Source organism: Chamaea fasciata, unplaced genomic scaffold, assembly GCF_029207755.1.
Source record: "Chamaea fasciata isolate MVZ Bird 193981 ecotype frontalis unplaced genomic scaffold, bChaFas1.0.hap1 SCAF_2, whole genome shotgun sequence".
Classification (NCBI taxonomy): Eukaryota; Metazoa; Chordata; class Aves; order Passeriformes; family Sylviidae; genus Chamaea; species Chamaea fasciata.
The window spans coordinates 15,415,529-15,436,869 of record NW_027094087.1 but is presented as its reverse complement, the minus strand read 5'-3'; the positions used below and the strand labels follow the sequence as shown (position 1 = coordinate 15,436,869).

At 42.2% G+C, this 21,341-nt stretch overlaps 1 protein-coding gene across 2 annotated transcripts in view; it reads right to left on the bottom strand.

Moving 5' to 3' along the window:
* UVRAG (UV radiation resistance associated) overlaps positions 1-21,341 on the bottom strand; it is a 282,645-nt gene that overhangs the window by 72,228 nt on the left and 189,076 nt on the right. Inside the window, exon 16 of one of the 2 annotated variants that reach the window (XM_066208721.1) lies at positions 15,474-17,035. The exons of the other annotated variant lie outside the window; for it this stretch is intronic. Coding sequence (XP_066064818.1) covers positions 16,912-17,035 — 124 coding nt within the window. The 3' untranslated portion in view covers positions 15,474-16,911. Of the gene's footprint in view, positions 1-15,473; positions 17,036-21,341 lie in introns of those variants that run through there. 2 annotated transcript variants of the gene reach the window in all.

The following is a 21,341-nucleotide window of genomic DNA, read 5'->3' as shown; positions in this document are numbered from 1 at the left end:
CTGCTCTGGGGGGAAAGCCAGCCGTGGTCTGGCCATGCCTCCGAGCCCCCATCCCCCATCGGCTGCCGGGGGTGAAGGTGGAGCATGAGTTTCTCCCCTGCTTCCTGCATCGTCGTGGCCTTGAAGTCAGCTGCAGCCGCAGCCAAGAAAAAAGAAGATGTAGCAAAATTTAACTCTTTCTTGGCACAGATGAAATTTCCAAAGCTCTAAATTTTTCCTTAGTGACAGAGACGGCCAAATTGAAGGCATGTAAAAGGACAATATGGAGATCTCAAAGTCAGTAAAGGAAGAGTGACCTCTTAGGTGGAAAAGATAACAAGTTGCTTTGGTTCTACACTGAAAAATCTCCTATAAGTTGTGGTAACAGACTGTGATATGAGTATGCTAAAGTATTCCTTTAAATTGTGGACAATATGAATTGGGGAGACGACTTTTGGATTTTTGAGCAAAAGTATTTGTGATTAACTGAGTGAATATTGAATTAGAAGTTGTGATTTGGTGATCCTATAAGAGGTTTGAACAGAGAGAAATGAGAAGAAGCTCCCTGCACCAGTCAAAGAAATGAAAAGACATCACTGTTCTTTGAGATGAAGAATCCTTTGCCTTTAGAGTTGCTTATCTTTAAAAGGTGACACCCCAATATATATATGAGAGTCTACGGCCCATATGTAGTCACAAGAAAAGCTACATAATATGGAAGGTTCCACAACTACAGAAATTCCCCAGGCAGGTTGCTTTTGTGTAAATTAAAAGCCACAAGTAGACTGTTTCTCTTGTAAAAAGTTACCAAACAACAAGAGAAACTTCTCTCTCAAAAACTGAATAAAAGACTGTCTTGTAAATAGTACTGACCTGGAGTTCCGAGTTTTGCCTCTTTACACTGTTTGTAGAAAATGAACAATTTGTAGTGAAAGAAGGGGTTGGTTTAGAAATTTCATTTGTGTTTTTTCTTTTTTTCTTCTTCTTAGTGCATATTAATAAATCTGGTTACCTTAAGTTAAGCCTGTTTTGCCTTTTTCTCCCAAAAATCCTATCTCCCAAAAGTAAAAAAGAACAGAAACTCAAACCACTGCACTAAATTGGGCAAAACAGGAATTCAGCAAATGTAAAACAACTACACGCTCCCGCTGCCAAAAACCAGACGATGACAAACCAATACACTCCACCCTCATGGACGAGTGACCCATGCCACAAGAGTTTTGGGAAGACTGCCCATGGGAAGGACCCCATGGCATAGCAGAAAAAGGACTCCTCTCCCTGAGTGAACAGAAAACAATCTCGACTGACAAACTGACCAGATCTCTCATGCTCTGTCTCCCTGTGCTGTTGGTGGGAAGGAGGGAGGGGCTAGGGTGAAAAAAGATGTTTTAAGGGCTTGTTTTACTTTTCATTATCCTCCTCTGACTCTGTTAATAATAAATTTCATTTATACCTTTACATTTAAACCTGTTTTGCCCTTAGAATGTTTTTCTCCTAATCCTTGTCTCAACTCATGAGCCCTTTGTTAATTCTTTTCCCTCTTCTTTACCCAACTGTAGCAGGAGAGGGTAAGGGAATGACTTTCCTGAGTGCCTGGTGTTTGGCCAGTGTCAAACCACGACACCTGGGCAGCCTGTTAAAACCGTCAGTACTTTTGATACTTTGCACCTTTCTGTGGCAGGATATTGTCCTTGATTTGTAAGAAGAATGAATAGCACTGGGCTCTGGGCTGAATTGCAACATCTGGATTTAATAAAACAATACTCCAAAAATGCTCAAGTCATGTTCCCATGTTACTGCATGGTGGAACTTATATCAGATGATGAGATGGCTCTGAAACACGAAAGGCCCAGAGCCACTCAATATTAACTCACCTTCACTTCCATAAACGCATTCAACTTCAGTGGAAAACAAAAGCTGAAATATCTTCGTGGAGGTGGGCCAAAATGACTGTTTTATTATGATCCCCTCTTGCTTACTTGTGTCTGTAGAACTATGGGTGGAGAGGGAGGTGATGCATTTTCTTGTTACTGATATAAAAAGGACAGTATTTTGAGTGGGCACAGAGAAAAAGAGAACTCTTTTCTCGCCATGGTAACAATAAAAAGTTCTCTGGCTTTTTCACCTTGATACTACATCATCAAGCAAGCATCAGTGGGCCTCCATGGGTTCATAACGCAATAGCATTTGGCATCATGCAGACTCTGTGGATCTCTCCTAGGTTTTTGCTACTGCAAAGAGTCAGATCTCTAATGCAACTTCAAGAGCAGTGATTAAGGAGACTGTTTCCTAAAAGACAATATATTTTTTCACCTTTCTTGCCATAACTTAGCCTGTCAGCTAATTTGCCCACCTGGTTCATATTCATGGCTGATCATACATGCCTCTTACCAGCTGGTACAGAAGTAGCTGATCAGTGTACTTCTTACTTGAAGTAATGTTTCTTTATGCCATGAGGGTCCCTAATATGTTGCATGTGGTTTTCATCTGAGCCTTTTTGGGATCTTTTCCAGGAAGTTTCAGGTCATTACCTCGAACTTTTCTAAGCTGAAAAGGATTGAGGTAATAGCCCACAGTATCTTGGTGGGAGGAGGGGGTGATGGGGAGGTGATGGGGGCAGGCAGGTGGGCAGGTGGGCAGGTGGGCGGGTGAGCGAGCAAGTAAGTGACCAAAGAGAGAAAAAAAAGAGAAGGAAGGAAGATTGGTTTCTATAATGCATTGAAGACAAGAGAATGAAAATTGCATGCAGGATAGATGGAAGGAATGTGGCCTTTTGCCCTCCAGCAAAGGTGTCAGAAAATGTATTGTATTGAAGCAATATGTCAAAACACTACATCTTAAGCAAGGAAAGCAGATGGCACAAACCAAAACCACTGTGACCAGTGAAAGGAAGCCGCTTTAAAAACTTCCAGCATGAGAGGGGTGGCTTGAAAAGACCATGAGGAATCACTGGCAAAGGAAGGTGAGTTTTAAGTTTAAATGTAAGTTATGTGACCTAGTACTCCATTTCAGCCAATGCAATACCTCACTCTGGTATTCACTCCTTTTTCTTCACCTCATCTGAAAATTGCCTTGGCTACAGTAATTACCAGTTACATCCACTTTGTGTTTTCTGGTTGAGAGCCAGCTATCTACTGACCCAGGTAAATGAACCTAGGCTCTGCCAAAACTGTTCGACACTGACAGCAGTTTTCCAGCAGGGGAAAGACTACCTTGCAGGGCCTCAGGATAGGGATGTGTGTGTGTGTGTGTGTGTGTGTGTATGTGTGTGTCTTTATAGCTCCAACACAGGAAAATTACTTTAAAATTGGGGTTTTTCAAAGTTCTGAACAGTGTTTTCCTCCTGCTTTCTCTTGGGGTTAGGGGTGCTCAATAGTTTTAATGACCAATAATGAGTGCCTCAGATGCCCTGGATATTTTATGAAACTTTAACTCAAAAAATATCTACAAAGCCCTTTCAAATAGATCTGTAATGCTCTATTTGAAATGGTTGAGGTTGAAGCCTCCCTGAATGGAAAACTCTGAGTGAAAAAGGCAATATCAAAGTAGCTTTGAAGTGGCTTAAACTAGTGATTCTGCCAAAGGGTAGATGGAGCTATTCTCTTTTGCTACCTTGTTTTCTTGTTGCTAGCCTGACAGAGTAAAAGTGGTTCCCTTCACTTCAAAGGATGGGATCAGCTGGCTGGATTTTGAGGAAAATGACATAGGGGTTTCTAAGTCTTCCTCAATATGTTCATTGAGATATTAATGCAACATCATGAAAATAGATGGAGGTGGAGACTGAATTTTATGCTGCAATTCTCAGATTTCCAAAACCTCAAGATGATTCTGCATGTGTACATCAGAAGACTTTTGGACAACCTTGTTTTCTTAAGGTGTTGAATAACCCATCTTGGAATCACATCCCCCATTTTCTTCCCTCTCATTCAACCAAAGCAGGAAAAATTCAGTTTGCATCCCTTTGCCTCTGTTTTTGTAAAGCAAAACATCACATGCAGCCAAGCATTGTTATTTCATCTGTGTCTCTGAAGTGACAGGAAGTAGTGCACAGAACTACAAAGCACTGAGGATCTCCACATTTCTTAACATTTGCAAAGATGCCTCTCCTTTCTCCACTCCTAGTCCACACCATCTTTACAGATAATATATTCTCTTAACATCAAGAAATAACTGCTATATAATTCCTGTACATTAAGGACCAACATCTTACAGCTTCCTGAGATTTGAATCAAAAGACTATGTTTTGTATCCAAGGACAGCATGTATTTTCCTTCCACTTCTCATTCCTCTTGTATTTCAAGGTGTTTGTGTCATCACCTGCCAGTACTATACAGCACAGCTATCCAAAAAATCATGATCCCACCCTAAGAAGTTATGAAATCAACACGAGATTCAGGAGGTGTTTCTGGGACAAGAGACATCTTGCTTTTCCTCTGTCTTCTGGTTTCTATAAAACATCAACTAAGTACAGACTGTGATTTTGCACCTCTGGTATTTTGACTGCTTGAACATCCATTTCTGTTTGAGTGATGAGTGATTCTCACAACAAATTTCATTGATGACACTCCAAAAGACACTTTTATTGACAGATAGTCTTGTGAATCACTCCTTGCTTCCCATTTAAGGCTCCTTTCCCCAGAAACCAGGGCATGTTTTCTCCTTAAATGCAGGATGGAATTTCAGGACATCTCTCCCCTCATTGAGCCTGTGCTTCAGAAACACTGTAGAACATCATTACATTCACACATAAAAGATTTGCCAAAAGAGGTAAAATAATTTCCCAAATTGAGTATTGTGCTTTGCAGATTTTTTGGGGAAAAAAAATCTTTCTGTTGTATGATGCAGTTTCAAGCCTCTATCTCTGGTTCTGGACACTCTTTCAGCAATCATAATGAAATCTACATGCTTTGGACTAATATCTGAAACCAGAATCATGCCAAAAAGGCTGAAGACAGACCAGTTTCAGATTAATAAAGAGCTTTAGATCATGGTGTAACTCCAGGAGTGGTTATTAGCTCATCTTGCAGGCTGTTTAATATTACCCAGTTACCTATATATTAAACTGAGTAATCTGCGTTTGACTGCAGCTCTTCCTGAATAAAGAAACCTGCCCATTTTCAAAGACTCAGGAGGTATCTTCCATTTCCTTTTGTTTCTGTTCCCAGCACTAACTGTACACACTTCCACACTTCCATAACCTGAATTTGTTGTGCCTTCTTTATGAGACATCTGCTTACATTTGGTTTGCTCTTTCTTCATTGCATGAGAGCCCCTCGTAATTTCTATTCTCTTCTACAAGATACTTTATATAGTAATCAAGTCAATTTGTCACTTGATGGCTAAACAGAATAAATATTTAAGTTTCTTGTTGTAAGATATTTCCCTTTTCTCTTACTTTTTCAGCATCACAAGCATAAATTCTCCACTAACTTCAACCGTCTTCAGAAGTCAGGTATCAACATCACCTGAATTATCCAGGTCCTAAAAGGCCAATGCATCTGCATTGGGATTATTTTTATCTATTATGGGTTTGCCTACTCTGTGAATGAAATCTGTTGGAAGAAGTCCCACTCCTGAGGCTTGGAGAAATGCCCTGTAGGTCTGAAAAAAAAATCAAAACCAGTTTATGAAGAAATTACTTTGTACTGAGACATTTAAATCATCAATCTGCTCAGCTACCTAACATTAATTCTAGTTATGATCCTAAAAATTTAATGTTTAAGAAAGAAAAATCTCCAAAGCTTAAAGCTTAAAGTCATCTCTCCATTCTTGCTCTCCAGCAGCTTTCCCATTTCTCAGACAGAACGGAACAAAGCTGAACCAGAGATATGCAGCCTTTCTTTTCCCCTTTGAGTCACATCCCATAACAGTGAATACCTCTGAAAAGTGAATACCTGAATAATATTTTTAAAAGGAAATAATTTCTCCTCTCTTTTTTTGTTCTTCACTCTTCTTTCTCCTTATTTTCTAATTTTCTTGACAAATGACAAATTTGAAAGAAAGTACCACAAGGGTTCATTCTACTTCTGTTGAAACCACAGGAGTTCTTCAGACAATCAGAATCTGTCCTGAAACAAATATATCTGGCATCACAAGCCCCACAAGTCCAGAAGTGCCTCACTATGGCCTAGAGATTCTCTTTCTGACAAATAAGCTTTGAGATGAGGTCATGTTTGAGGAATTGTGTAGGTGTAAATAAAGGGATGTCCTCTTGGCCAGGAAGGGCTTTGTGAAGAGAAGCACTGGAGTGCCACAGCTTCTTTATTAACTTCTTCAGGAATTAGGGTTCAGACCTCACATGCTGAAAGATACCCAGAGGTTTTGGTGCATCACCAAGAATTACCTGCTGATATCTCACTGCCTATACAAAAGCCTGTACATGGAGCTTTCAAAATTTAAGATCCTGAAAAACAAACTTTGTGGGGTATCATCAGCACGTGACTCTCTAGGAGTATCATTCCTTAGTCTTTCCTTTGCAATCTCAGAAATTTGCAAGGATATCCCCAAAGCCAGCTCAGGTTCCCTCCACATTGAGAGGTACTATTCATCTGCCTTCACTCATCTTAAAATATTCTTAAACAATGTGTTTTCCTTAGTGGTCTATGTAGCACAGTATTATTTTCTTCTTCATGAGTTTCTGTGCTTTCACTGGTGAATCTCTTTATTTGTTTATTGAATTATCCTTTGAATTTGCTTCTGCTTCTTTTCAGAGACCTCCAAATTATTCTTCCTATGCTAATCTTCACCTTCCTTTCAGGCCCCACTCTGGCCTGTGCTGCTCTTTAATCCTACTGGGGCTTAACAAAGATGAATTTAAACTGCAAGGTCTTCCAACTTTTTCCAGTTTTCTGCAGTAAAAGTCTCTGTGCATTCTAAGATCACAAATCACAGTTTTTTGGGGTGTTTTGCATTCCCTCTGAGTCAGCTGAGCAGAGATCAAGAAGTTTAGTGTTGCCTCTTCCAACGTTTCATTCCTCCCTTGCCTTGCAAATACAGCAGTGTTGTGATACTTCTTTGAGATGGTCTGCCTTCAGATCTTTCCTTTGGCTCTTATCTACAGCTTTGGGACAGAGCTTGAGTGTTACCCTAGTGGCACCATACTCAAATGCTTCTCCTCCAAACTCTAGCTCGCAATCAGCAATCCTCCTCTTCCTCTCTCCTGAGTTTTGATTTAAATCATTCAACTTCCAGTCTCTTTTTGTACTTCCTGGAATCTATGTGTGTTTGTTCCTTTTTTACTCTAAAGAATTTTTTCCCCATAAGTTACTAGGAGACTAAGTACTGCGTGCTTAAGGATGCTTGACCAAAACAAAGAGGTGGAGGAAACTTTGGAGGGGGAAAATATGCAAGTTTTGGGGCAGGTAAAGGACAGAGCTGGAGGCAGCTTGGGCTCTCTTGCTCTTGGCATTTGGAGAGAGAGGATGGCCAAGCTGCTGCTTGCTGCGGGAAGAGCTCACTGTCACCAGAAAGTTCGGCCCTGGGAAATCGACCATCATCTGCTTGCGTGCCCTGAAATTCTGAGTTCCTCCACCTGCCCTGCTGGAGCTGGCCTAGCCCTGCCCCGCCATCGCGGCTTCGTCAGCACTGCTCTTTTTGCTACAGTGTGATCCTGCACCCCCCTGCCCTGCTCGGACACCCTGCCCCTGCTTGCTGGGGACATCCTGACATTCCAGCTGTCTGCCCGGGACTTTCCACTGTTCCAGCCGGGTGCTCTTGGAGTCCTGCAGGGGCACTGAAACCAAACTGCCCTGGGTTTTGTAAAGCAAAGCCCTCAAGGTTCTTGGTACTATTTTGCTATTAATGCTGTAGTTGTTGTTTTTGTTTGCTTTGTAATACATACTAGTAAAGAACAGTTATTCCCATCCCCATACCTCTGCCTGAAAGCACCTTTAATTTTCTAAATTTATAATAATTTGGAGAGAGGGGATTTGAATTCTCTATTCCAAAGGAAGGCCCTGCCCCTCCCTAACAGATACCTGTCTTTCAAACCAAGACAATGTGTAATTTTCTTTTGTGACTACAGTCTCAAAAGGAGACGAGAAATAGGTCAGAAACCATCAGTTTTGGAACTTTGGCCATTCCTTTAGTCCAAGTACTTGGCAACTGATAATTTAAGCTTCAGCATGTCCTGTCCACTTTTGTAAAGCAGAGTTTGCTGCAATATGAACTGACTTTCTGCTGTGGATATGTCAGCTCCATGTGCTATGACAGAAGCTGGCATTCCTGTGACCATGAAATAATAGAGTTCTCAATATTCAGTGAAGCAAGGAGGGGCATCAACAAAACTTCCACTCTGCACTTCTGGGGGCCAGGCGGCCTATTCAAAAGATTGACTCAGAGAGTACCTTGGGAAACAGACTCTAGTAAAGCATTGTCTCCTACAGCATTCTCCTGGAGAAATTGTCTGCTCATGGCTTTGACAGGTACACTGTTTGCTGGGTAAAAACTGGCTGGATGATTGGGCCCAGAGAGTGGGGGGAATGGGATTAAATCCAGTTGGCAGCCGATCATTTGCGGGGTTCCCTGGGGCTCAGTACTGAGGCCTGTCTTGTGTAATGTATTTATTGATGAATTAGACAAGGGAGTCAAGTGCACCCTCAGTAAATTCACAGATGACACCAAGTTATATGGGAGTGTTGATATGCTGGAGGGCAGGAAGGCTCTACAGAAGGATCTGTGCAGGCTGGATCCATGGGCCAAGGCCAGTGGTATGAGGTTGAACTAGGCCAAGTGTCAGGTCTTGACACTGAGTCACAACCCCACACAGCTCTCCAGCCTTGGTGCAGAGTGGTTGGAAAGCTGCAGGGTGGGAAAGGACCTGGGGCTGCTGATCCACAGCAGCTGAACATGAGCTCAGGTGTGCCATGGGGGGCAAGAAGGCCAATAGTATCCTTACTTGTGTCAGCAGTGGTGTGGCCAGCAGGATGAAAGAAGTGATTTGAGTGATTGTACCCCTTTGCTGGCACTCGTGCTGAGAGGTGGGAGAGCTGAGGGGCTTAGCCTGGAGAAAAGGAGGCTCAGGCAGGACATGCTCACTATCTACAACTCCCTGACAGGAGGGTGAAGCCAGGTGAGGGCTGGTCTCTTCTGTCAAGTAACAAGTGACAAGACAAAACAAAATAGCCTTAAGTTGTGCCAGAGGAGGTCTGGGTTGAATATTGGGAAAAATCTAACTATCTAGGTAGGTTTAACACCAGCTCCGGGTACAATTTGCAGCCAACATTCTCCTCCAATCTTCTCTGAGTGGTGTCAGTGTCTATTCACATCTGGCAATCACATTCACACAAATGAGATTTCTACACATAAAATAAGCTGAACCACAAATCCTCACTGTTGATAAAAAGCTAAACAAACAAAGCAACAAATCAAGGGAAAGAATTGTCTGGAACATCTAAAATGCAGGATCTTAGTCTCCTCATGAAATTAAAATTTCCAGCCTTGGAAAAATCCAACAGAAACAGAAAAATTCCTCTAACCTTTGCAGAAATATGCTCTGTTTTGCCAGTAAAAGACATTCCTTCACAGTACCATTTGGATTATTTTCCTCTACATCTTGTTCATCTGTCACCTCATAGACTTCAGGTTTTTTTGTGTTTTCATCACTGGTCTGTATATAAGAAAATGAGTGGGGGGAGAAAAAGGAGGCACAGATTTTGGCAAGGATCCTTGCCTGGAGTGAATATAAAACTCTGTTTTATTTAACTGATCTGGTTGTGTGTGCGATAGAAGGGAAACAAATAAAGATAGTTTTTTAAAAAATGACTGTGAAAGAAATTCCCCAGACAGACGAATAAAGAACTTTTTTATTGCTAATAACACATGTTCTGGCATGAGCTTTTCACGTTGTTAACCCACCTTGAAACCAGTGAGCTTAGTTGTTTTGGGGTTTGGTTTCCTCGTTTTTGTTTTTGAAATCTTTCTTCTGGCTTTTTAATTGTTACAGTAAGGGGAAAAATTCTTTTCAAAATGCCACCAAACACACCGACACACACCCCAAAATCCCATCTCTCTTCTTCCTATGTGTTTGGGAAACCTGAAGAGTGAGAGGGTGATTTCATCCCTTCTTCTCATTTTATAAGTAATTCTCCACAATTGCCTGGAGTGACTTTATCATAGCAGCTGTGTGTAGGTTTAGGCGTGGCTGACAGGATGCATGGTTTCATCTGCTATCATCTAGCTGGTTGACATTTGCTTGACCTGGGTGGATGTCATTGCAAAGTGCACCTCGGAGTGGAAAGAGAGGGAAATGTTGCAAAGAAAATAAGAAGGAAAATACATCAACTATGCTCCCCACTCATGTCTACCAAAAGATAGTATACATAATGCATCAGTTCAAGACAGAAATATACATAAACCTACCCTTTGAGCACACCTTAGACCAGGGAAGGACGAGAGCATTGAATCGCAGAAACATAGAATGGTTCCCATTTCAATCCCATGCCTAGGGGCACCTTCCACTAGACAAGGTTGTTCCAAACCCCATCCAACTTGGCCTTGAATACTTCCAGGAATGGGACAGCCACAACTTCTCTGGGAAACCTGTGCCAGGGCCTGATCACTCTCACAGTCAAGAATTTCTCTCCATTATCCCATCTAACCCTGCCCTCTGTTAGTGAGAAGCCATTTCCTCTTGTCTGGTCCCTGAAGGACCAAAGTCCCTCTCTGTGTCTCTTGGAGCCCCTTTATGTACTGGAAGGCTGCTAGAAGTCCTCTGCTAAATGTTTTCCTTGGCCCAAATGCTTGTGACGTGTTCTGAGCCAGGTGTAAGTGGGATGTGATACATCAAGTCCCTGTATGGGTGTGAAGTCACATGAGTGTGCAGTCCAAATGGATCTCCAATATTAAAAAATAAGGAAAGAAAGAAATTAAAACTGCCACACTCCTTGTGATAGGATTTTCACCATTACAGTTCTCAAAAATGAGGAGCCTTGCATCAGTGTTTCCCAGCCATGCTGACCCCAGGTCTCAAATTCAGCCCCCAGCCCACTATTCCATTTGCTGACCATCTCCTTGTTGGACACGGAGGTACCCCTATACAAGGTTCCATAGTGGGATTTGCTTGCACCTATCCTGTCCCCCCTTTTTGCCAGGACTGAGCTCATCAAGTCTCATTGAGAAGGATGTAGTCACATCTGTCCCATCCTGTGGCCTTTGGAAACCACTGGCAGCAGAATGAACAATGTGCCAAGCTGGTTTGGACAAGCCAAGGTTGCTCTTGTGCCTTTTCCTGTTTACCCAAAAACTCAGAACAAGCCAGTCCAAGTGAGCCATGCATCTGGTATACTCCAGAAGCCTCATACTCATTTCTCAAGGCACAAAGGTTCACATAAATATGCAGGAGGCTTCAGTGCTTTTCTGACCCAAACCACTTTCAGTCAAGGTTTTTGAACCTTTTCCTATACTACTTCACCTCCTTCAGCCCTATTCTTCCCAGACCCACAAGGATTTCCCTGAGCAGGGGCTGCCAGACAAAGACAGTGTCTTTATGATGAAGACAAGTTATCTGTCATCAGATAGGAACTAAGAAGAGGAAGTAACGCAAGAGTAAGGGAAAAGGCTGCCAAATTCTTCCTCTTGTGAGCTGAACAAGATTTGGTCTTCTCCCCATGATAACCCAGAGCTTTCTCTGGGGGATGAAGGTAACAGCAGACATTCAGACAGGATCCTGCTCTCCCTTCCCCCAAAGGTATCCAAACACGCAACACTGTGCCATTTGATTGAGGCTTAAATCACAGAAAAGCTGAGCCCAGAGGTATCCAGCTCTTGTACAGAGCACTGCAGATGCAGGTGACATGAAAATGGTGACACTGGTGTGCTGCCTAGAGGGTATCCCCACCTGCGGCCAAGAAGAAGATCTGGGCCCATCATGTCTCCTAACCTGCAGCCTAAGACATTTTTGTCTCACATGCTGAACATGGACTAACCAAGGAATTCCACGATACAGGAACACAAGGCAGAAAGGAAGGGAGAGGGAGAAGGCAATCAGCCTCTCATCACAACAGTCCATGTCACAAACATGAGGCCAAAGAGGACATGGCAGCGCTAGTAGATACTGCACAGCTACGGTCTTGCTTATGCCCTCATTTTTTCCCTATGTTCAAAGGCAGATGAAACACAGGGCTCCTCAAGCTGACAGACAGTAAAAGTGCTGCTTCTTCAACTGTTGGCAAAGTCTCTTAATAGAGAAAAAGCCAAAGGTTAGCCTTAAAAATTGTTAAACACTTCCAGAAGCCTACTGTGTCCAGATCCAAGAGTTTGATGTGGCTTTTTAAGAGGTACAGCACAGTTATTTCATTTTTGACTCAGCTTTAGACCTCATCTTCCTTAAAACTTTGTTATTTTGAGGCCCATATATCACTGTTTTCTGCCCAGCCAGGAGAAAATCACCATGTGTTTGAAGAAGCTTTTCTGGTTTGGTGAATTCCACAGGCTTTGTTATCAGGTAAATTGTCCAAATGGGCCACAGGTCATACTGTCAGCTGATAATGGCCATGCCTGTCTCAGTTTTGGTCCCCCTCTACTAAACTTCATCCTGAGTATACAACAGCAAACCTGGTTATCTTTCTGAAGTACCCATGTCACTTTTCACCTGTCCAAGCTGTGAAGTCAACTGTGGTAACCCGAATAATGTGTTTTAAACCAAAAATGGGTGCTGCAATAATGCAACACTTTCTCCACTGCCACTGTTCCACATGGGCCACCCCTAAGGAAGCTCTTTCTCACCATAAGTTGCATCACTCAAGACAAGGCTGCTTCTCTTTGCAGCCATGAACTTTAACTCCGCTACCTGTTATGGATCAAGTTAAAGTGTTAGAGAAGCCCTGTCTAAGGTTCAGATTTTTGGCAGCATCTTAAATTCAGGCGACCTACACCTAAACCACCTTGGCTCACAAATTCTTAAAAATGGCCAGTCGGGTCTGTTGAATAGACAGGAGATTAACAACAAAAGGCCTTCAACAGAGTTACTAACTACACAAGTTAAAACAAAGAGCTACAACTATATTACATAAAATATGTGTGCACAACATAAAACTACCTACATTATAGCTAGCAGAGAAACAGTATAGATTAGGAGTGAATGTAACTTACCAATGAACTGATGATGGAGTACACATAGAGTCCTTTCACTCACCTCCCAGGAGAGTAACTCAAAGGCCAGCATCCCAAACCTTGATGAGAGATCCTCACACATTTCCAGGGAATGTGTAGAAGATTTCTGCTTTGTGAAAGTTTTGTGCAGTTTTTGTTTTGTAAAGTGTCTGTCAGTCAGAAATTCAAGGCTTATCTCCCTCCAATCTGCTCTCAAGGCAAGACATTTATTGTCAGCTGGGAATGCCACCTCCACAGCGCCAGAAATAACTCCCTACCAGACAGATGTCCAGCCTGCATCATCTCACCTATCAGCAAATTCATGTGAGGGGAAAGATGCCCTGACTTATCACATGAGCTGATAGAACAGATAAGCTCTTCTGTGGCAGAGAGGAACATCCCACCACACTACCTGAACTAGAAATTTCCCTTTTCTCCATAAATCCAAGTAAAGAATGCCACTTGTCCCTTTCTGAAGTTCTTACATGTAGCTCCTCACTGTGATCCACTGGGAAAGGAAAACAGAATCCTCTTTTTCTTGGAGGAAACTGAGGCACAAAAGGTAAACAAAACTAAACAAATTATTGGGAATGCTCTCAGGCACTTGGTTTCTACTATTTCATTGCAGAGGCCAAAACAAATGAAGCCCCCTAGTCATTTAGCTCCTTTGAAGTTCAAGGTATGTCATTGTGAGAGCCTACATCTTAAGCTTCCAGCTTTGAACATTTTTGTTCTATTGACACATCCATAGCTGAACAGGGAACTGTCAGAGTTAGCAGGAGTTCCTTACTCTCAGCACAATTATGTACAGATCAGAGCATCCTGAATCTATTCCCCGGCCAAAGCAGTACATTCCCACCGTTCTCCCAGCTGTCGATCCTTTGCAAGGCAACAGCAATGGCTTGTAAATCTGAGCCCTGCATCTGGCCTCACCCACCTGGCTGACGCCCATCAGACTGGAGCACTGACTCCCACACACACTCTTACAACTTTTCTATCCATCTCCAGTGAAGATACTGGTGAAAGTGAAACTCAGTACAAAGCAGATGCTGATCATAACTGAATTTCCCCAGACAGTATTATCTCATTATCTTTTTTATCTTGGTGATGCTCTGATCTTCCTCTCCCTTCCTTTCTTTTCCCTGTAGATCCATATCCATGCCTCCTGTCCCTGTTTTCTCTTAGAAGGAAGCCAGTTTCCTGACTACAGGCACAAAGCATGTATTTCGATCCTCTCCTCTATCATTTCCTGCTTTTTGCTCATAGCGATCCTCCAGCAGTTTGACTACTGCACTTTCTGATCTCCTTTACACCACTATGGCAACAGTGACACAACCACAATGAAAAAAATTAACCACATCAGAAGGATGGTAGTGCTGAACTTTAGAAACTCATGTAGCAAATACAATGGAAATTTGGAGTGTTGTATCAGTGGTTCAATGTCTTTAAGATGCTTTTGGCAAGTTTTTTAAGGCTACTTAGCAGAGCACTTGAACTTCAGCTTTCTTCCTCTCTTCATGTCTCCCAGGTATAGATATCACCTCATAAACATCTCACACCACTGCAAGGTTTCTTTTCCTACAGCAAAACACCTGGAAGACACATGTGACCTCACACCTCAATTTCTAGAGGGATATTCATGCCATCAGGTTTCTGTGCAGACCAAAGCAGACATCAGGATAACACTTAATGAAGTACACCAAATATACCATCTCAAAAGTAACCCATCTGACCACCTTATTATCTTACCCAGGTACATTATGGTCCCTTGGCAGTAGCTGCTGACATACCACGAGTTTCTTAGCTGAGATTTGATGGCAACCCATTACCTGGGTCCTTCTTATGTTCATAATGCCAACATAAATAGGACTTAACCCTCTGGTCGAGCAAGTTGAGAGGAAGCAACTGAATCAATCAGAGGTGCAGAGCACCTCTGCTCTGGAGACAGGCTGAGAGCTGGGGGTGTTCATCCTGGAGAAGAGAAGGCTCCAGGGAGATCTTAGAGCCCCTTCTAGGGCCTAAAGGGACTCCAAGAGAAATGGACAGGGACTTTTTCAAAGGTCTGGAGGAAGAGGACATGGGGGAATGGCTTCACACAGGTAAAGAAATTTTTTAAAAAATCTTGGAAATGCTCTTTGGTACTCAGTTCCTGTTATTTCATTGCAAAGAGGACAAAATAAATGGGGAGGGCAGGGTTAGATTTGATATTGGGAAGAAATTTTTCCCTGTGAGGGTGGTGAGGCCCTGGCATAGATTGGCCAAAGAACCTGTGGCTGCCCCATACTTGGAAGTGTTCAAGACCATGTTGGACAGTGTAGGAGCGGACAGGACGGTGACGAGAGAGATCTCTGGAGTCCAGAGCAGCTCCTGAAACATGCGGTTTATTGCATAGGTCATGGGTACAAGAGCTTTGCTTAAGCTGCCAGCCACAGCTAAAAGCATGCCCAAAAGAGAGAGCGAGAGTGTGCGATTCCTGTTACAATACATTATATCTCTTTCTGTGGTGAATATTCTAATTTACACTAACCAACCAGTTCAAGACACAAATCCTACAGAATTGACATACAGCCTATAAGAACTACTACATTAGCATAGCGTGTTACATTTTAAACTCTAAAAGCTACTCTTTAGACTCTATTCTCTTGCTGCATTTACCTTTGGATCCCTCAGCTAGAAGAAGGGTATTGTTCAACCAAAAGGGATTCTCCTTCAGCTGGCTAGACAATTGTTTTCAGGTTTTATAGTAACTAAGGCTCAGTATCCTAACCCAAATTATTTAATTTTGTTCATAATCCTACTGAGAAAAAAAGCTCAAAAAGATAACAATTAAATTGGCATTGATCATAATACATAGCTTAGCTGGAACAAGGGCAAAGCAAGGTTGGCAGAGACAGGCCCCAGCTCTGCCCCCTTGATATTATTTTTCTTTGAAACAATATGTGAACAGACCACACAAGTACACTGAGAACCAAAGGACGCCATAGGATTAACTGCAAGCAACAAGCCAGGATCACTGGTTTACACTAAGTAGCTTTAGCTTGCCCTACAATGTAGAATATATGACACATAAGAACCAGCAATGAGTACTCACAGATTATTAAAAGAGACAAAACACTCACCCTGCACACAATACCTCACTCTTTAATTGCAACCTGACATGAGAAATGACATAAATCTATTATTTGATTTTAGAATCCTGTTCTCATCTATACCAGAGGCGTTTTTTCTGAGACAATTGACTTTGTGGCTGTACTCAGCTTTGTCAGTTCCTCTTTGCACCTGGAGTGCTCTTGCATTTGCAGTTCTGAGACTTTAATTTAGTCTCATTTTGAAACTTTTGATAGGGTCAATGTCATGACAAGAATGTTTTTAAAATTGATACTTCCTAGACTATCAAGTATAGGACAGAAAAAAAATGTTTGAAGGGGAATATTCCCAGTGTCACTTTGCCATACTTGTTTCCCATTCTTCAGCTCCCAAGGGGAATGCAGTCTGGTCACCATCAGTTTTATGCTGACCAGTTTCCAAGTACCTTCAATTTTATTTATATTCAATTTCCACATTCTTTTCTACAGTTTCTCATAGGTTGATTTAGTGAGGCCACAAATATAAGCTCTGAAATTGCATATGTTCCTTCTGCCCATGGTGGTGACAACATGCAACAGCTCATCATCTTCATTGAAGTGTGGCCTGAAGACCTTGCAGCATATGAAGGGCTCTATCATCCTGATTCTGCAGGACAACACGGAGGAAGGATCAGGTGGTGATTACAGTTTCAGCATGAGTTCACGGGGCAGCTCTATGAAACACCTTTCACATCAACCAAAACTTCTTGTATGGGATTCATTCTGTTCCACTGGGTTGTTTGAGGTAGGCAGGCAGCTGCCCAAGGATTATTCTGGAGTTTCTGGGAAGACAGATTCTTCCAGAGGGTCTTGGTTGGAATAACTGGCCAAGAGCTCCCGTGCTGCATGCAAAGGAGAAAGAAATTTGATTCTTTCCCAGTTAGAGTGCAATTATCCTAAAAAAGGCTTGCACCTGTCATGGTCCCATTCCCCAAAAAACCCAATTCTCTTCCTATGGGTTTGTCACATGAAGAGAAAAAAATACCAGGGAAATCTAGCCGTAGAAAGATGCCATAATCATGTCAATATTTGCATAAACATATACAGAAAATACGTATCAATAGGAAATACCATAACAAGTCTCCATAACCCCAGCAAGCCTGTGATAATTCATAGCTGTCACTTCCCTCCCTTACCCTACTGCCCCCACAGTTTGCTAAAGCCCCAGTAGTCATTATTCACTGCAAACTGTGCAGCTGGATAAACTCAGGGATCAGACAGGTCTTTCCTATTTCTAAAGGGAATTTGGATTGAATTCTGGCCTGCTTGGGTAGCCTTGGGAGAAATTAGCTGATTAAAAATATCCAAAGAGGAAGCAACAAGTGGGAAGAGTTTTATTCTTCTAATATGCAATTGGCAATGTACCAAGTTAGTGAATAATCGCAAGGAATTGCATGACCAGGATATTTCACTGAGGCATCTCTTTTCCTCCAATTCATTGACTGTTCCAGGTTTAATATACTGGTATTTCTCCAGCCACTGTCTCCAGAAGATCAGACTGGGTTAACACAAAGTCCTTTCTGTTTCTAAGCTCTAGGATAGAATTTGTCTTCCTTTGCCTCCGAGTTATGGTGAGTTTGGGTTTATGTGTGCTGTTCCCATTCTGCTCATTTTTTTTTTTCCTTTCAGTGCAAAGAATGCACTTAAACTCCTAAAATACTAGACCTAAGATATGGTGTGCTTCACTGGCAAGCACCTTCACTGACACTCTGGGGGAATTTATCATGGTGAAATCCGTCTTACTTGGCTTTCCAGCTCTGTGCCTGCAGACATCCATCTGAGCCATGGACCCCACACTCCCCAGGCATTGGAGTCAAGAGAGGAAAACAGGTCCTTCTGAGATGCAATTAATCTCAGCCTCAAGCAGACATTTCTATTAGGTCAGAACCATGCTCTGTTTCTGTTCACTGTCTATAAAGACAGCCTGGGGTGACTAGCTCACATGGAGGACTCTTTCACATAGATGCCTGTGTTAGGTGAGATGAATTTTGTCTTTTAGGTCTGTTTGTGTGGAAGTCAGACAGCCAGTTTTATGTCAGAGCTTTGATTTTGGGGCACTACCTGCTAATTTGTTTCTCTGTCTCTCTCTTGCATCAGGTGTAGAAGGGCTCTGATGAAGGTTAGTCAACTTGCTATAGTTTTGATAAGCCTTGAGAGCTTCACATGGTTGGTGTCTGCTTTGGCAACTTGTCCTTGCTTTCTTTGTATCTTCAGCTTTGGCTTGTCATGTAGTAAAAGATATATTTTTTTTTGTCATAGGCTTTTGCATGCTACATTGGAGTTGTAGGGATGGTTAGTAGCAATCAGAAAAGCATATTTTCCTTGTCAGTGTGATGTTTTCTTTTCACATTGAATGTAATGGCAATAAGTTGAGTTTAAATCCATAACCATTAGCTGAATACTCACTGATGCTACAGAAAAAATCAATAATGTAGCAAGAAGCTGGCTGTCCTGATGCTGAGAGTAGACACAACTACCATCAGAGAATTTGGCTCAAGAGAAGTATTTACACATGTAAGATGGGATTTTTGTGAATGGAGAAATCTCCTCTCACAGGACTGTTGGGATGGCTCAGCCATTGAAGTCAATACTTGTCAACCTGACCATGAAGAAGACTGTCAGGGACGGAAATGATTCATGCCTTAAACATTGTTATGAAGGAGTTTTGCCCATTATAACGAAAACTGTATAAAGAAGCTACAACCACAGAACTCTCCTTGAAGGTGCCTGACTGAAACTTTGGACTTTGAGTTAAGGTGCCTAGATAAGATAAAGGGGACACTATTGTTTCATCATCTCAGGTCTAGGGAGAAACAAACAAGGCTGAGGGAAAGGAATGCATCCACAAGAAAGCCAAGCCCAGCAGCTTTGCTGAGAATCATCTCTAGCTGGGTTTGGGGTGAGGGAAACCACAGCCCACAGAAGCCAGGTTTACACAGACTCCCCCTGAAACAAGGTGGGGTGGGGGAGAGGAGGTTCCAGGTGTGTGGCGTTACCTCTGGTCAGAGGCAGTGAACACCCATCCTCCCTCAAACAAACTGGCCCTTTGTTTTGTTCCCAAACAAGCTGTGGAACCCTCAACCCCAGGAAGTCCACATCCACAGGACATTCACATGAGAGACAGATGAGAGGGTGTCATAATCCATCAAAGACCCCTCAAAGCACTCCCCAGAGGCCTTGCACCACAGCATTACACATGATGCAAAAGATCCAGAGTCTGCTGTAAGAGACTTTGCCCCTCCCTTGGCATTCCCACCTGGCCTGAGAGTATAATTAACTGATTGGATTCTATGCTTTGGGTGGCCATTACCACCAAGAACAGCTGGTGAGAATCATCGGGACACTGGTGGGAACCACAGAGTGGTGATATTTTCTTTATTCTGTCTCTGTCATTTTTTCCTGTCCCCCCACCTCTTTTCTGCTTCTTTCTCTTCCTTCTTCTCACTCGCTCTCGCTCACTCTCTCTCATATTTACTATTAAATAAAACCCACACTATTGACAACTGGTATCTTGTCTCGTTTGCACCTTAATTCAGGCAGAGGTATTTCTAAACCCTTTTTCTTTTCACATAAACACTGTTAACAGGTTCTGTAACAATTCAGCGCCTAGTCCACAACCTTACAATCAAAGAAATGAAAGGTATGCTTGTTTCTCTGTCCCAAACCCAGTTCTATGCTTTCTCTGCTTTCTGTCACATGTTTTTCAAACCTGGAGTTACAAGTTCTGACTATAAGAGCTTACACTGACTCCATGCAAGTTGTTGTTATCCTCTCAGTAGCAGGTGCCAGCATCAACTCCAGTGAAAGAATTCCTGGATGTTTGCAAACTGAGTCCTCAAGATGTACAAAGATACCACAATCAATGTGAAATCTCCAAACCTTGTTACTGTGACATGACAGAACCATTTGGAGAACCTGCAGCTGCATAGCATGATAGCAATGTGTCAGCTGCATAGGAGACAGGAATTTTCATTATGACAAGGTAAATGTGCATGGATGGATATGTTCTCCTCATATGTATCCTCTTCCTTTGTTCACCTATTGTCTCATTTTCTTCCCTTTGGTAACCCTTGTAATCTTTCTGAGATGAGGACTGCCTTCAGCTGGAGTCCATGCAAGGCCTTAGCCTATCTGTGGTCATTTTCCTTCTTTGAACTATCTGGTGCTACTGTGACATAAATAATACACTCTGTATTGATAAACATTTAAGGAATTCCATAGGTCTTAATTTGCCTGAGCTATATCCCACAGATGAGCTCCCCTTCCAATCACACACAGTCCCACCAGAAACTCTCAGAGTTTCCTACATGTGAAAATAATATTACGAAAACATTTACTGTAAGCTTTGCTTAATTTAGCAGAATTTAGAAGCTAGAATAACAAGGAGGAACTAGCACTTTGCAAAGGGCCAGCCCTGCACAGACCACAAGCAAGTGCTCTGTACACCTCAGTTCAGAAAGACAGATGGAAGCCATTATTTTGTTTTGAACAAAATACCATCTGGGACCAACACTTGCTTATTTGTGTTATTTGTGAGTAAATCCAGAGAAACTCCATCATGGTTCTTAATAACCAGTCCTGGGACAAATCATTAAATATTTTCCTTAATGAACTTGGCAGAAAAAAAACCAGGCATCTGGCCATGAGATCTGCTGAAGGCACAAACTTCAGTGACTGTATGGCTAGTGCAGAGGAGGATGAGAATATTTGGGAAGAGGGAAGAGCTGGATGACCTTGAAGGAAGGCTGAGGGAAACAGGTGAATTTTAACCGTAACAAAGAGTAAGTCACTGCATTTAGAGACTAGGGTGGAAGCTTATTGATTCAAGATAATGGTAGAAGAAAAAGGATCTGAGTTAGTCTATCTGAGAACAGTGACCTTAAAAAGAACAGCTGCAACCATAATATATATCATGAAAGATGTTTCCAGCAGACATAGGGAAATGTTCATATCATGGCACAGAGAACAGCTGAGACATCATCTAAACTGCAGTTAAGTCCTGGTCATGCACATTCAAGGAAAATTAGTTCAAAGTGGAAGATGTACAAAGAGACTAGACTCTGCATTTCATGAACAACATGAGATGTTAGCTTATTCAACTACAGAAAACAAGTGGGTTCACAAACCACATCTGTACTAGTAAATTAA